The sequence below is a fragment of the Mesoplodon mirus genome (assembly GCF_964341445.2).
Source record: "Mesoplodon mirus genome assembly, chromosome: 12".
Lineage (NCBI taxonomy): Eukaryota > Metazoa > Chordata > Mammalia > Artiodactyla > Ziphiidae > Mesoplodon > Mesoplodon mirus.
This window is the reverse complement of record NC_138988.1, coordinates 45,282,521-45,298,952: the sequence shown is the minus strand read 5'-3', so window position 1 is coordinate 45,298,952 and position 16,432 is coordinate 45,282,521. Positions and strand designations below refer to the sequence as shown.

The window sequence follows — 16,432 nt, the reverse complement described above, 5'->3', positions numbered from 1 at the left end:
GGGTATTTATTAGGGGAAATGAGCAAGGTCAGAGACTCCAAGAGGAGGCCTGGAACAGTCAGGACCTGGGAGCTCCAGAGGGGCTTTGGAGCAGGACCCTCTTGGAGTCTTGCTTGGGACCATTGCTAGAAGGAATGAGTGAACTTCAGCTGTTCCTTTACTCTCTGTCACCTGACTCATGGTTCAGATTTCTGAGCAAGAGCCTTGGCTGTGGGAGGAAAGATGTTTCTGAAGGGAGCCAGGGGCCCTTGCAGGTTCCACAATGCCTGCTTTGTCATCCCACAGACCAAGCACAGTACAGGAGAGGTATTTCTTCAAAAGGAAGTTGGGTGATGTTAGGAGGAGGGATTGGGTGACTGTTGACCAAAAAAATGACACATTCTTTTGCAGTTGAAATTTGTTGACATCTAATTAAAAAAAAAATCCAGGAACTTGATAAAGTTTGTGTACCTACTGCTTCCAAACTTTTTCTACGGCTGTAAAAGACTGAGAAATTTACTATGCATTTTATTTGCTTTTTCTGATGGTTCATAATCTTTAAGAGAAAAAAATCCACCAGTTGCAGGTTGTTTGTTTACATTTAGGCCTTGAGAGGGAAGTGACAAGATAGCAGTCCTTACTTCTCCCTGATCATTTACATGTAGGAGTTCGATGCCACGTAGTTAGCCAATTAACATGCAGAGAATTAGGGATTAAAGTTACATCCATAGACCGCTATTTTTTTTTGAACATCTTTATTGGAGTATAATTGCTTTACAATGTTGTGTTAGTTTCTGCTGTATAACAAAGTGAATCAGCTATATGTATACATATATCCCCATATCCCCTCCCTCTTGCGTTTCCCTCCCACCCTCCCTATCCCACCCCTCTAGGTGGTTGCAAAGCACTGAGCTGATCTCCCTGTGCTATGCAACTGCTTCCCACTAGCTATCTATTTTACATTTGGTAGTGTAGATATGCCAACACTACTCTCTCACTTTGTCACAGCTTACCCTTCCCTCTCCCCGTCCCCGTGTCCTCAAGTCCTTTCTCTACATCTGCGTCTTTATTCCTGTCCTGCCCCTGGGTTCGTCAGAACCATTTTTTTTTTTTTTAGATTCCGTATATATGTGTTAGCATGCGGTATTTGTTTTTCTCCTTCTGACTTACTTCATTCTGTATGACAGACTCTAGATCCATCCCCCTCACTACAAATAATTCAATTTCGTTTCTTTTTATGGCTGCGTAATATTCCGTTGTATATACGTGCCACATCTTCTTTATCCATTCATCTGTCGATGGACACTTAGGTTGCTTCCATGTCCTGGCTATTGTAAATAGTGCTGCAATGAACATTGTGGTACATGACTCTTTTTGAATTATGGTTTTCTCAGGGTATATGCCCAGTAGTGGGACTGCTGGGTCATATGGTAGTTCTATTTTTAGTTTTTTAAGGAACATCCATACTGTTCTCCAGAGTGGCTGTATCAATTTACATTCCCACCAACAGTGCAAGAGGGTTCCCTTTTCTCCACACCCTCTCCAACATTTATTGTTTGCAGATTTTTTGATGCCATTCTGACTGGTGTGAGGTGATACCTCATTGTAGTTGTGATTTGCATTTCTCTAATGATTAGTGATGTTGAGCATCCTTTCATGTGTTTGTTGGCAATCTGTATGTCTTCTTTGGATGAATGTCTATTTAGGTCTTCTGCCCATTTATGGATTGGGTTTTTTTTTTTTTTTTTTTGATATTGAGCTGCATGAGCTGCTTGTATATTTTGGAGATTAATCCTTTGTCAGCTGCTTCATTGGCAAATATTTTCTCCCATTGTGAGGGTTGTCTTTTTGTATAGATGCTAATGTTAAAACTTTGATATCCAGACATCGCCAAGGAGAACTTCTTACAGTGTTGCCATATTGCAACAACATTTTTAGTTATTAGATACAGAATTTTTTTCTCTTCAAACAGGTTTACCATCTTTTTGTTCCTGCCTCTTCAGCCTTCTCCTGTCTAGTGTGTTTTCTCTCTTTCACACTTTTTAAACCAACGCTTGTGAAAATGAGAACTTGAAGTTTCAAGTCTACAGATCTGAAATGCAATACCCAAAGAAATATGATATTTAATAAAATAAAATTGAAGAAAGAATTATGGGGCTCTTCTTTTATGTGCCCAGGCTGTGTTTGGGACATTGAAAATGGTGTTCTAAGAAAGAAAAGGGCTGGGCAAAGTGGTATCAATTGGGATTCTCTGTTCATTTGAGATTGTGGAATGCCTCTTACTTCAGGGATTAGGGAGGAATACTGAATAGTATCTAATTTAGAAGACTGTGTTGTTGTGATGGCTGCTGCTGTATCTCCCTTTGGGAATAGTCGTGTAGGGTTTCAAAAATGTCCCTTTGGCCTAATAAAACACTGGGTCTGGAGTTTAATTCAGTTTCTATTTGTAGCTGTTAATTGTATACTCATTAACATGGACATTTAAAAAGTATAATTTGAGAGTCAAGAGCAAGCAGACTCTTTCTGCAAGTTCAGAATATTAGTTTTATAACTGCAGAACTTCTTACTTCATCATCTTCCTGTCTTTCTGCCTAAGAGGCTTAGTCCAGGGTATGTGAGATTGAAGCACATTTGACCTTTTAATGTCAATCTGATGATTTCAGATAAAGCCAAAAGAGGCCTGGCTTCAGTTTGTCAAAGTTGTTGTAAAATGGGTTTTTTTTTTTTTTAAGTTGATGTGCATTTTATTTTTTATTTTTATTTATTTTTATTTTTTATTTTTTATTAGTTTCTGCTTTATAACAAAGTGAATCAGTCATACATATACATCTGTTCCCACATCCCTTCCCTCATGCATCTCCCTCCCTCCCACCCTCCCCATCCCACCCCTCCAGGCGGTCACAAAGCACCGAGCTGCTCTCCCTGTGCTCTGCGGCTGCTTCCCACTATCTATCTACCTTACGTTTGATAGTGTATATATGTCCGTGCCTCTCTTTCGCTTTGTCACAGCTTACCCTTCCCCCTCCCCATATCCTCAAGTCCATTCTCAAGTAGGTCTGTGTCTTTATTCCCATTTTACCTCTATGCTAACACATATATACGGAATTAAAAAAAAAAAATGTCATGAAGAACCTAGAGGTAAAACGGGAGTAAAATGGGTTTTGATTTCAAAATAGTTTAGGAGAAAGAGAGGCATGGACATATATACACTACCAAACGTAAGGTAGATAGCTAGTGGGAAGCAGCCACATAGCACAGGGAGATCAGCTCGGTGCTTTGTGACCGCCTGGAGGGGTGGGATAGGGAGGGTGGGAGGGAGGGAGACGCAAGAGGGAAGGGATGTGGGAACAGATGTATATGTATGACTGATTCACTTTGTTATAAAGAAGAAACTAATAAAAAAAAAGTTTAGGAAATAGCATTACAATCTTAAATTATTACTAGAAATAAGCAAACGATCATGCCCGTGGTTGCAGAAGGATAGTTTCTATTAGGGTAGTAGAACCAGTGATGGTGTAGATATGCCTCAAAGCATGATGATATTAGAAATAAGAGTCCCCCCACCAACCCCCTCATTTTCCTTAGCTTTTCCAAAAACGCACACAATAGTAGCATGATACTTGAATATCCCATTTTTTATCTCTTTTGGTTTCAATGTTAGAACACCAGGCAAATTTTTTTTTAATAAATTTATTTTTGGTTGCACTGGGTCTTTGTTGCTACGCAAGAGCTTTCTCTAGTTGCAGAGAGCGTGGGCTACTCTTCGTTGCGGTGCGTGGGCTTCTCATTGTGGTGGCTTCTCTTGTTGCGGAGCACAGGCTTCAGTAGTTGTGGCATGCGGGCTCAGTAGTTGTGGCGCACAGGCTTAGTTGCTCCTCAGCATGTGGGATCTTCCCAGACCAGGGCTCAAACCCATGTCCCCTGCATTGGCAGGTGGATTTTTAACCACTGTGCCACCAGGGAAGTCCCAAGGCCAGCTTGATTTTTACAGATTATAGGACAAACATGCATAAGCACAATATCCACGTATTACTTGGATTTCTGAGTTGGAAGAAGAATTAAATAATCTCGCTTACCTTTTTCTGTTTAGTATTGGCATATTTGAATGTCATACTTAGGTCAATAAAAACTTAATTTTCTGCTTGGTATTTGTCATTTATGTGGTTTGTTTATTAATTAGTCTTACAGTTTTCCTTTTTAATATTAATATTTCTTTAAATTTTTATAGAACAAGTGGAAAATCTTTACAAATAACATTGCAGGGAAACATTATTTGTTGTGTATTGTTTAGTGGTATCCAAAGTTAATTTTTGCAAGTGAGATGTCGTGTTGCTGTGGCATTACTGGCATAGATTATATGATGTTTGTCAATTTACAAGACACCGAGCTCCAAAGCAATTTCTTTTGTGCTAGAGGCAGTTCAGTTTTATCTCTTTAAGGGTCTGCAGCATTAAAATGTTTTTAATTTCCTGTGATGCTTACTGATACACAATGCCAGTGGATGATAAAATGGAGAAAGGCTATGTGTCCCTGCTATGAATTTTGTGAAGCAGAAAGTTAGATCTGGATTTTGATTTTTTTTTTTTTTTTTGTGGTACGCAGGCCTCTCACTGTTGTGGCCTCTCCTGTTGCGGAGCACAGGCTCCGGACGCACAGGCCCAGCGGCCATGGCTCATGGGCCCAGCCGCTCCGCGGCATGTGGGATCTTCCTGGACCGGGGCACGAACCCGTGTCCCCTGCATCGGCAGGCGGACTCTCAACCACTGCGCCACCAGGGAAGCCCTGGATTTTGAATTTAATATAAGGTTGACTTGAACAGAATTAAACCTTTTAGTTTGAGATAATTGTAGATTCACATGCAGTTGTAAGAAATAGTACAGAGAGACACTGGGTATACTTCATCCATTTTTCCCTGATAGTGACATCTTGGAGAACTATTGTGCAATATCACAACCAGAATATTGACGCTGAGATAGTTAATGAAGAGAACAGTTTCACCCCCACAAGGATCACCCTTACTGCCCTTTATAACCACACCCTCTTCCCTCTGTCTCATGTCCCTCCTTCCAACCCCTGGCGACCACTCATCTATTCTCCATTTCTGTACTTCTGTCATTTTGAGGATGTATGAATGGAACTGTATGGTCTGTAACCTTTCAGAGTTGGCTTTTTTTCACTTAACGTAATTCTCTGGCTATTCAACCTGGTTGTTGTACGTGTTAACAGTTTGATACTTTTTTTTTTTTTTTTTTTGATGTGGACCATTTTTAACCTGTTACAACATTGCTTCTGTTTTATGTCACGGCCCTCTGGCTGCGAGGCATGTGGGACCCCAGCTCCTCGACCAGGGATTGAACCCGCACCCCCTGCATTGGTAGGCGAAGTCCCAACCACTAGACTGCCAGGGAAGTCCCAACAGTTTGTTACTTTTTATTGCTTAATAGTATTCCTTAGTATGGCTGTACCACTGTTTATTTAACCATTTACGTGATGAAAGATACCTGGATCATTTCCATTTTGGTTAGTTACAAATAAAGCTGTTGTAAAATTGATGTACAGATTTTTGTGTGGATGAAAGTCTTCATTTCTCTGGGATAAATGCTGATGAGTTTCTGGGTTCTCTGGTAGCTGCATGTTTAGTGGTTCATTTGTGTTTTAGAGAAACTGCCAAACTATTTTCCAGCCTACCTGTACCATTTTACATCCCCACCAGCAATGGTATGAGTGATCCAGTTTCTCTCCATCCTCAGCAGCAGGTGGTGTTGTCACTCTATTTTATTTTTGCGATTCTGATAGGTGTGTAGTGATATCTCATTGTGGTCTTAATTTGCATTTCCCTAATAGCCAATGATGTTGAACATCTTTTCATGTGCTTATCTGCCAGTTGTATAGCTTCTTTGGTACAACGTCTCTGTGCTTTTGGTATCAAATCTACTCTTTACCTAGATTCTGAAGACTTTATCTTATTGTTTTACTTCTAGTTTTCTGTTTTACATTTAAATCCATGATCCATTTTGAGTTGATATTTTATATAAAGTGTCCGATGACTTAGGTTGAGGTTTCCTTTTTGTTTTTCCTGTGGAGAGCCAGTTGCTCCAGCAACATTTCTTGAAAAGATTGACTTCCCTCTGTTGTATTGCCTTTGCACCTTTGTCAAAAATCAGTGGGCCATACTTGTATGGAGCTAGTTCTGGATTCTCTGTTCTGGTCCATTGATCTGAGTGCCTGTTTCTCTGACGATGCCACACAGTCTTGATTACTGTAGCTGTATAATAAGTCTTGAAATCAGGTGGAACAGTTTCAACCACCTTATTTTCCTTTTTCAAAGTTGTTTTGGTTTTTCTGATACTTCTGCTTTCCACATGAATTGTAGGCTAATCTTATTGATATCTACAAAAAAATCTTGCTGGGATTTTGATAGGAATTTCAATAAACCAAGCTATCAGTTTGGGGGAAATTGACATCTTTACCATGAGTCTTACTATATATGAACATAGTATATCTCCTTTTTGTATTCATTTATGAGATAGCCAGTCAGGAACGGCCACAAGAGGAGAGAGAGGAGAGGCTCAGGAAAATAAAGTCTATTATGTTTACAGGTCCTAGAGACAGGCATGGCATACAGGGCCATATGGAAAAACGCCAAGGTGGTCAGGAGGCAGAAAAGGGGAGTGCTTAAGCCATAGCCTTTATTGGGGTTTCCACGGGAAAGGTGAGGCAGGATAAACACCTTAGAATTGGCTAGTCTGAATAATTTCAGCAGGCTTTGGGCTATAGGAAGAGTCTCTCGTTGCGTGGTACCTGGTCCCGGGATGATGAAGGCAGAAGAATATTGCCTCCTGAGGTATAAGGCCCAGATAGAGGAGGTATGACTGTGGATTGGCGAGTTTGCATATTAAAGACATGCTCTCCTGGTCCTTTGCTACCTCTAAGAATTGACTGGCCCTGGGAGGGTAGGGTCATTCTCTCTCCAGCCAGAAGGGTTTGTTTAAGATGTCAAAACATCATATTGTACAGAAAATAAAATACACACACACACAAATACATCTCTTCATTTATTTAGCTTGTCTTTGATTTTTTTAAAAACAACATTGTTTATGTTTATATTATACATAACTTATCAGTCTAGTGGTGTCATCATTTTACCCGTTCAAGTGAAGTATAGAAAACTTACCTCCCTTTTCAACATTTAACCTCCCTCATTTTTATATAGTTGTCTTAAATATATCCTCTAAATACATTTAGAACCAAATCAAGCATTTTCCTAACATTTACTTCAACCATCTAACATAATTTAGAAAACTTAATAGGAGGCGGAAAGCCTATTGTATTTACCTGTATTTTTGCCTACCATGTTTTTGCTTCCTTCCTGATTTTCCAAGGTTCTTTTTTTTTTAATCATTTCCTTTCTCTTTAGAATACTTCCTTTATCCGTTCTTTTATGATAGGTATGCTGGTGACAAATTGCTGTTTTTGTAGGTAAAAAGAAAAGGCTGAACATTGTTAATTTCAGATGGGTTCAAGGTAATACTAGTGGATGATCAGTACGGGTTGAAAGAAAAGGAAGACTGTGTGTAGAAGTGACCTGCAAGGGCTAATGTGATGTATATGATTCCTTTTTCCTCCTCAACCACTTTATATGGGGGATTCACTGTGTGTAAGGCAGCGGGTGGTGGGAGTTACACAAGGTGGTATCTCTGTACAGGGGAATACTACTCAGCAACGAAAAAGAATGAACTATGTATAAACATAACAACATGGAAGAATCTCAAATGCATTATGCTAAGTGACAGAAGCCAGACAAATAAGAATACATATTATATGATTCCATTAACGTAAACTCTAGAAAATGCAGACTAATGACAGAAAGTAAATCAGTGGGAGGAGAGAAAGGTAGTGAAATGGAGGGATTACCAGGGGAACTTGAGGAAACACTTGAGGGTGTTGCTCTCTTGATTGTGGTGGTGATTTCACTGGGACGTGTGTATGTCAAACATATCTAATTGCACACTTTAAGTATACGCAGCTCTGGAAATTCCCTGGTGGTCCAGTGGTTAGGAGTCAGCACTTTCACTGCTGTGGCCCTGGGTTCAGTCCCCGGTCAGGGAACTAAGATCCTGCAAGCCTCACGGATGCCCAAAAAAAAAAAACGCAGCACATTGTAGGTCAGTTGTAACTCAATAAAGCTGTTCAGAAAACCCCACATGAACAAGTGTTCCTCCCGTGCCTGACTATTGTGCACCTCCCTGATGTGCAGCTGCAACTTGTCCACACTTTTGTTTTACAACATGGGACCAGTGATTACATGCTGGGATGTTGTAGCATTGTCAAATTGCTCTGCAAGATTTTAAGTGCTCAGTTTCAGTTTTTAAACTTTTTAATTTTTAAAAAAAATTATTTTATTTTTTGTTTATTTATTTTTGGCTGCGTTGGGTCTTCATTGCTGCTCATGGGTTTTTTTCTCTAGTTGCGGTGAGCGAGGGCTACTCTTCGTTGCGGTGCGTGGGCTTCTCATTGCCGTGGCTTCTCTTGTTGCGGAGCGTGGGCTCTAGGTGCGCAGGCTTCAGTAGTTGTGGCACGTGGGCTCAGTAGTTGTGGCTTGCAGGCTCTAGAGCGCAGGCTCAGTAGTTGTGGCTCACAGGCTTAGTTGCTCCGTAGCATGTGGGATCTTCCCAGACCAGTGCTTGAACCCGTGTCCCCTGCATTGGCAGACTGATTCTTAACCACTGCTCCAACAGGGAAGCCTTAATTAATTTTTGAAGTGAGATATAATTGACATATAACATTGTATTAGTTTTAGCTGTACGACCTAATGTTTTGATATATGTTCAGTTTAAAAACTTATATCTTGTCACAGTAAGAAATCATCTTGTTTGTGCACCATGTTTTCAGTTGCATGCACTGTTTCCGAGCAACGCTTCCACACTATTTGTATGCAATTTTTCCCCATCTCATTCTATATGTATCATTCTGAAACCATTATACCCTACTTCATGGTCACAGTATTATTTGATTAGCCTGTGTTCTGGGTTATACATTCTGGCATGGAGCACATGGGATTTTCTCAGCATGAGTCCTAGGAAATTAACTAGATCTGATAAAACATGCTGCCGGATTTCAAAGTGGATTATACTGGAATGTTGGTATAATGTTGCCCCACTTGTATTTTTGAAGGAATCATTTAAAAGTTTCATGCAGTGTAAGAATTTTTCAAACTGGGGTGCGCTGGAACATCCTAGGGATCTAGCATGGGAAAATCTGTGTTCTGATTCTGGCTTCCAAGTGGACTGGATGGCATGGGGGCAAGCTGCTGCAACTCTCTCAGGCTAGGTTTTCTGACTTTAAAGAGCAACGGTTCCCTCACAGAAGATTGGCGATATAGTGAAAATGCTTGGTAACTGATAAGTGCTGTTAAGGCGGTAAGTTTGTTTCACTGGGTGTATTTGTATCTTCGTCTGGGAGAGTTACTGTTTATTTCCTTCAGGAATAAGGCCAGTATATTGAAAATAATTTGGAAACCAGTTCTTAAAAATGGAAGATGAATTTTGTAGAGTGTCTTGCCTGTTACATATAGGCTAAAGAACCAAGAGATACACATGAAATAATATACTTTCTCCCTCTCTTTTCAGGCAGTTACTCTCTTAACCGAATTAATTAGGGAAAACTTCAGGAACAGCAAATTAAAACAGTGCCTTTTACCAACCCTGGGGGAGCTGATCTATCTTATAGCCACCCAGGTAAGATTGTCTGGTTAACTCTGTTGTTCTTTGATGTGTTCTGACATATCATGGCAGATATCAAAATCAAAGTTTTTTGATTTTGCCCCTTTGAGCACACCTAAGGAATTTAGGAAAATTTTTACCTCTGGAGGAGAGAGGCTCTCAGTGTCTTTCTGACTCTTCTATCTCTCCTTGTCTGTCTTCCCTCTCCTCCAGTACCTCTTTTTCTTTAAAGTATAGGAGATTCTCAGGCTGTATTTTATTTTATTTTATTTTGTCACCTGCTAATTTTTTATTTTTTTTACATCTTTATTGGAGTATAATTGCTTTACAATGGTATGTTAGTTTCTGCTTTATAACAAAGTGAATCAGTTATACATATACATATGTTCCCACATCCCCTCCCTCTTGCGTCTCCCTCCCTCCCACCCTCCCTATCTCACCCCTCTAGGTGGTCACAAAGCACCGAGTTGATCTCCCTGGGCTATGCGCTGCTCCCCACTAGTTATCTATTTTACGTTTGGTAGTGTATATATGTCCATGCCACTCTCTCACTTTGTCACAGCTTACCCTTCCCCCTCCCCATATCCTCAAGTCCATTCTCTAGTAGGTCTGTGTCTTTATTCCTGTCTTACCCCTAGGTTCTTCATGACTTTTTTTTTCTTAGATTCCATATATATGTGTTAGCATACGGTATTTGTCTTTCTCTTTTTTATTTTTATTTTTATTTATTGATTTTTATTAGTTTCTGCTTTATAACAAAGTGAATCAGTCATACATATACATCTGTTCCCACATCCCTTCCCTCATGCTTCTCCCTCCCTCCCACCCTCCCCATCCCACCCCTCCAGGCGGTCACAAAGCACCGAGCTGATCTCCCTGTGCTCTGCGGCTGCTTCCCACTATCTATCTACCTTACATTTGGTAGTGTATATATGTCCGTGCCTCTCTTTCGCTTTGTCACAGCTTACCCTTCCCCCTCCCCATATCCTCAAGTCCATTCTCAAGTAGGTCTGTGTCTTTATTCCCGTTTTACCCCTAGGTTCTTCATGACATTTTTTTTAAAATTCCATATATATGTGTTAGCATATGGTATTTGTCTTCCTCTTTCTGACTTACTTCACTCTGTATGACAGGCTCTAGGTCCGTCCACCTCACTACAGATAACTCAATTTCATTTCTTTTTATGGCTGAGTAATATTCCATTGTATATATGTGCCACATCTTCTTTATCCATTCATCCGATGATGGACACTTAGGTTGTTTCCATCTCCTGACTATTGTAAATAGAGCTGCAGTGAACATTTTGGTACATGACTCAGGCTATATTTTAAAACCAGTGGACCAGAGTCCCCAAAGTACTCCCTAGGTTGCTGCCATCTTTGACTCCTTCATGCAAGAGGGTCCTATTGGTCCTCCCAGTGTAAAAGTGCCATTATGATTTAAAACACTATGTGTAAATATAGCTCTTAACATGGCATGAGAATTTGTGACTGCAGAATTTGACTTTTTTTTTTTTTTTTTTTTTTTGCGGTACGCGGGCCTCTCCCTGTTGTGGCCTCTCCCGCTGCGGAGCACAGGCTCCGGACGTGCAGGCTCAGCGGCCACGGCCCACGGGCCCAGCCGCTCCGCGGCACATGGGATCCTCCCGGACCGGGGCACGAACCCGTATCCCCTGCATCGGCAGGCGGACTCTCAACCACTGTGCCACCAGGGAGGCCCTGACTTCTTATATTTGGGAATATATTGAATAGATATAGATAAATTATGAGTTATTCATTTCATGTGATGCTCTGAGTGTTTTAATGAGTACCAGTAAGTTATAAGTTAATCAGAAGTTCTCTCCTTGTACTTATTATTTTTTTTTTTTTTTTGCGGTACGCGGGCCTCTCACTGTTGTGGCCTCTCCCGTTGTGGAGCACAGGCTCTGGACGCGCAGGCTCAGCGGCCATGGCTCATGGGCCCAGCTGCTCCGCGGCATGTGTGATCTTCCCAGACCGGGTCACGAACCCGTGTCCCCTGCATCGGCAGGCAGACTCTCAACCGTTGCGCCACCAGGGAAGCCCTCTCCTTGTACTTATGTTTTGCTTCTAGAACTTGCTTAAATGTTATATAACTTGAGTATCCTTAGTATCTAAATTGACTTTCTGGATGATCATCATTTTAAGGCAATTAACTTAATGACTATAAAACCATTTAGTTCCATACTTAGTATTGATAGCCTGTACAGCAAATCTCACCTCCTTAGTCTTCGTTTTCATAAATATCTTGGCTATTCCTGGCCCTTTACATGTCAGAATAAATTTTAGAATCAGATTGTCCAATTCTGAAATTATCTTTTGAACCCTGCATTGACTATACAGAAATACTGCTGTCTTTGTGATTTTGAGTCTTCTAATGCATGTTCGGGATTGTACTGCATCTATGAGGAAAGTATTAGTACATTTATGATATGTTGTCCTTTAATGCACAAAAAATGGTGTTTTCATATATTTATATTAAAAGATTTTTCATTTAAGCTATTTAAATTATTGGGTTGGCCAAAAAGCTCATCATCTTAACAGAAAAACCCAAATGAACTTTTTGGCCAACCCAATATATTTCACTCATAAAGCTTTTTGTACATTTAGCTTGGTTGAGTTTATTCTCAGGTAATTTTGTATTTTGAAGAGATAACACATTCATGAAACTAGAAAACTTGGAAGTATAGAAAGGTATACTGGGAAGGGTCTCTTTTCTATTTTTGTCCCCCATCTGTGTAGTTCCCCAACAAATAACCATTATGATTTCTTTCTTACTTATATTTACAGCATTAGTTTTGCACAAATGAGTGAGTAGAAATGTAGATTCTTACTTTGTCTCATTTTATATTGCAAGTAGAGCAACTTTTTTCACTTAATAGTTACACAGTATTAAAAGCAGTGTATGGCAATACATACACTGGAGCTATTTCTTAATAATTAATATGGATGTCTTTCTCAATTAGTACTTAGAGCTCCCTCCCTCCTCCTCTTGCACTGGAACATTCTCTGGTGTGCTAAGTTTTGTGAAAGACAGTTTTCCTTGCAGTTCTTCGGGGGTGGGGCTGGAGAGTTTATATTGACTTTACTCTTACGTTGGGCCCTGGAGGCCTTGACATCAAAGCTCAAATTTGCCATGTTCTGCAGGCCCTCAGAATAAAAGCAAACTTCAGTGCTCTGTTTATCCCTTCATGCTTGCAGCTAATTTTTGGCTTGATTATTCTTGCTTTCTTGTCAGCTCTCTGAGGCATTTTAAGGCTACAGAATAAAACTGCTTTCCTTAGAAGAAAGGTCAGGTGTCTCAGACCACAGGAAGTGTGGTCTGCCATCTTATCATGGGTGGGAGTCTAGTCTAATTTTTTGGGGGCCATGTGTCCCATTTTTTTTAACCTTTCCCCCAGCTTAATTGAGGTATAATTGGCAAACCATAAACTGCACACGTTTAAAGATTAAAATTTGATCAACGCTAATATATGTATACATCTGTGAAACCATCACCACAGTCAAGATAATGAAAATATCTATCGCCTCCAAAAGTTTTCTCAGCACCATTTGTTACCCCTCCCTCCTGCCCCTCTCCCCACCCCTAGGCAACCACTGATTTGCCTTCTGTCATATAGACTAGTTTGCATTTTGTAGAGTCTTATATAAATGGAATAATGCAGAATCATATTTCTATTTGTTTCTAAAAGTAGATCTAGAGAATCATTTCCCTTGGTTCTTACTTTAATTGGATGTAAGCTAGGCTGTTTTAATAAAGGGATGATTCTGTGGCCATGACATTTGACCACATCTTATGATAGCAAACCAGAAAAGGAAGTTATGTCCCTGGATCCACACAAATCACTAATGTTTCATGAGATGAGGCTGTTTGTGGCATTGTCACTTAGAATATAGGTAAACCTTAACATCTCAGGTCAGTACTGATGTAGTGAGACTGACCTGAAGTGATTGATACATGTATACGCACACACACACATACATATGTACATACATGCATATCGTATATAATGTAGACGCCTAAGTCCTGTCCTTTTGATTCTCTGGTAACACCCTAAGGTTATAAGCATGAGAACAGAAGACCAGACGGTGATTCTGACGAGGATATTATGAGGCAACACATTTATAGTTTATGTATTTTTTTTCTGACTTTTGTCAAGGATACATACCACATTGAGGCCAGGTATTCTTATATTTTGTCTCTTTTTGTCCAGCCCATAATCATTTCCAGATGATCTCCTTGCTTCACTCTTGTGTCCATTGAAGTCTTCCCCAAACATCAGCCAGAGTAAGCCTGTTAAACCCATGAGACTCTGCAGTTGTCACTCCTCAGAGCCCTCCCATGCTTCCTGTCTTCCTCGTTGTCACAGCTAAATCTCCAGTTACCTTCTGGGCTCTTGTGAGCTGCCTCCCCAGTCCCCATATGACCTCTGCCCTCACGACCCTCTTACTTGTTTCCTCCTCCCAGGCTCACTGCCCTCCCCACAGTTCCCTGAAACCCCTCGTACCCTGATCCTGCCTCCACACCTTTGCATTTGCTGTTCCTCCTGCTTGCATTGTGTTCCCCCTAGATGTTTACAGTTTCTCTCTGCTCATGTGGATCCCTGCAGGGAGCCTTCTCCTGGCCCTGAGGAATGTGAGATGGAGCCTCTCTGACTACAGTCTTCCTCTAACCCCTTAGCCTGCTGTGCTTTTCTTCCTTTTTTTTTTTTTAATTAAAAAAAATTTTTTTTTTAAATAAATTTATTTATTTATTTTTGGCTGCGGTGGGTCATTGTTGCTGCACGCGGGCTTTCTCTAGTTGCGGCGAGTGGGGGCTACTCTTCCTTGCAGCGCGCAGGCTTCTCACTGCAGTGGCTTCTCTTGTTGCAGAGCACGGGCTCTAGGCGTGCGGGCTTCAGTAGCTGTGGCTCGCGGGCTCTAGAACACAGGCTCAGTAGTTGTGGCGCACGGGCTTAGTTGCTCCACGGCATGTGGGATCTTCCCGGACCAGGGATCGAACCTGTGTCCCCTGCATTGGCAGGCAGATTCTTAACCAGTGCGCCACCAGGGAAGTCCCCCCAAAATTTTTTTATTGAGGTATAGTTGATGTACAATGTTGTGTTTAATTTCTGCTGTACAGCAAAATGACTCAGTTTTTTAATATATATATTCTTTTTAATATTCTTTTCCATTATGGTTTATAACAGGATATTGAATATATTTCCCTGTGCTATACAGTAGGACCTTGTTTATCCATTGCTATGCTTTTCTTTATAGCACTCATCACTATCTTGACTTGTTTATTTTGTTTAATTAAAAAAAAAAAACTTTGTCCCCCACTAAATACCATTAAGACAGAACGTTTATCTTTCTTGCTCATAGCTGTGTGGCTATTGTTTAGAAGAGTTCCTGGCACACAGTAGGTGCTTTTTTCCATTCATGAACTGCACCAAGGCCAATGGGACTGGAGGGGAATGAGCAGGAAGTAGGGCTGCAGAGACTGGCAGGGACGTGACCATGGAGGGCACCTCGGCCAAGTCGGATGCCTGGGTCTTGATCCTGAGAGCAAGGGGAAGCTGATAAAGTTTTAAGAAGGGTAAGGGTGTCATCTGATTTAAGTGCCACAAAGATGACTCTGGTTTAAATGTGGAGAATAGATTGGAGGATGGTAAGAGAGGCTTCTGGATCCTAACGGAGAGTAAGTGAAGCAGGAGCAAACTTAGGAGAGGAGTGGGCATTTCAGAAAAGAGAAGGTCGATAGGGCTGAATGTCCAAGAAAGAGGACCACAGAGTCCCCTGGCTTGAGTGACACGAAAGTCACTGGTAACCCAACAAGAGCTGTTTCATGTATTTATTTATTTAACGTGGAGTGAGTGAGACCGAAGAAGTCAGACTGTAGCGTGTTGAGGATTTAGGGGGAGGTGAGGACACTTGAGGAAGTGAACATAAAGCTTAGGATGGTTGTGGGAAAGAGCGGAGGGACGAGGGGCTGTTTTGAGAATGGGAGACAACAGGGGGCCAGATCAAGCTGGTGGAATAGAAGGACGTGGAGCTCACCTTCTCCCACAAAGACATCAAAAATACACCTACAGGGGACTTCCACTGCCCGGGGCACGGGTTTGATCCCTGGTCAGGGAACTAAGATCCCACATGCCACGCGGCCCAGCCAAAAAAAGAAAAAAGGAAAAACATGTATATGTAGTTCTCACAGCACATCTGAAAATGGGAGGTGACAGTGAGTCTATTCTAGTGGAAATGGAAGGGATCCCGTGGAGATAGGACATCGAGCACTTAGGAGCAATAAGGGATGGTCCAGGTCCTAATGACCCTGAAGAAAGCAGGGTGGGAACGGGCTCGTGGGCCCATGTGGAAGGGGTGGAGGAGCCTGTCCTGCTGTAACCACTGCGTATGAGCAGCAGCTGGCTGCAGGTGGAGGTGAGCTAGTAATTCCTTTCTCATCACTTCCATGGTCTCCGCGGAGGAGGAGAAGTAGGTGAAGTGATGGGAGGGCCGCGGGGTTGAAATACTGTGGTCCTTTAGGAGAGAGAATTGGTCAGAGAGAGAGAGACAGGCCTGGAGAGTGATGTGGAAGGTCCCTGGGCTTACTGATCCTAGGTCCTTTGTGGACTCTGTGTTCTTGGTGTCACCCCTCCAAGAGCCCAGCTGTCTGAGCGCAGGCCTGGAGAAAACAAGCCACTGGCTCCCTCTAAGGTTGAGTTTCCCCGGGCCCAG

At 41.5% G+C, this 16,432-nt stretch overlaps 1 protein-coding gene across 5 annotated transcripts in view; it reads left to right on the top strand.

Moving 5' to 3' along the window:
* Positions 1-16,432, top strand: part of ULK4 (unc-51 like kinase 4) — a 549,109-nt gene that overhangs the window by 82,544 nt on the left and 450,133 nt on the right. For all 5 annotated transcript variants that reach the window (XM_082638146.1, XM_082638145.1, XM_082638142.1 and 2 more), the window contains one exon: positions 9,609-9,716. In XM_082638146.1, coding sequence (XP_082494272.1) covers positions 9,609-9,716 — 108 coding nt within the window. The remainder of the gene's footprint in view (positions 1-9,608; positions 9,717-16,432) is intronic.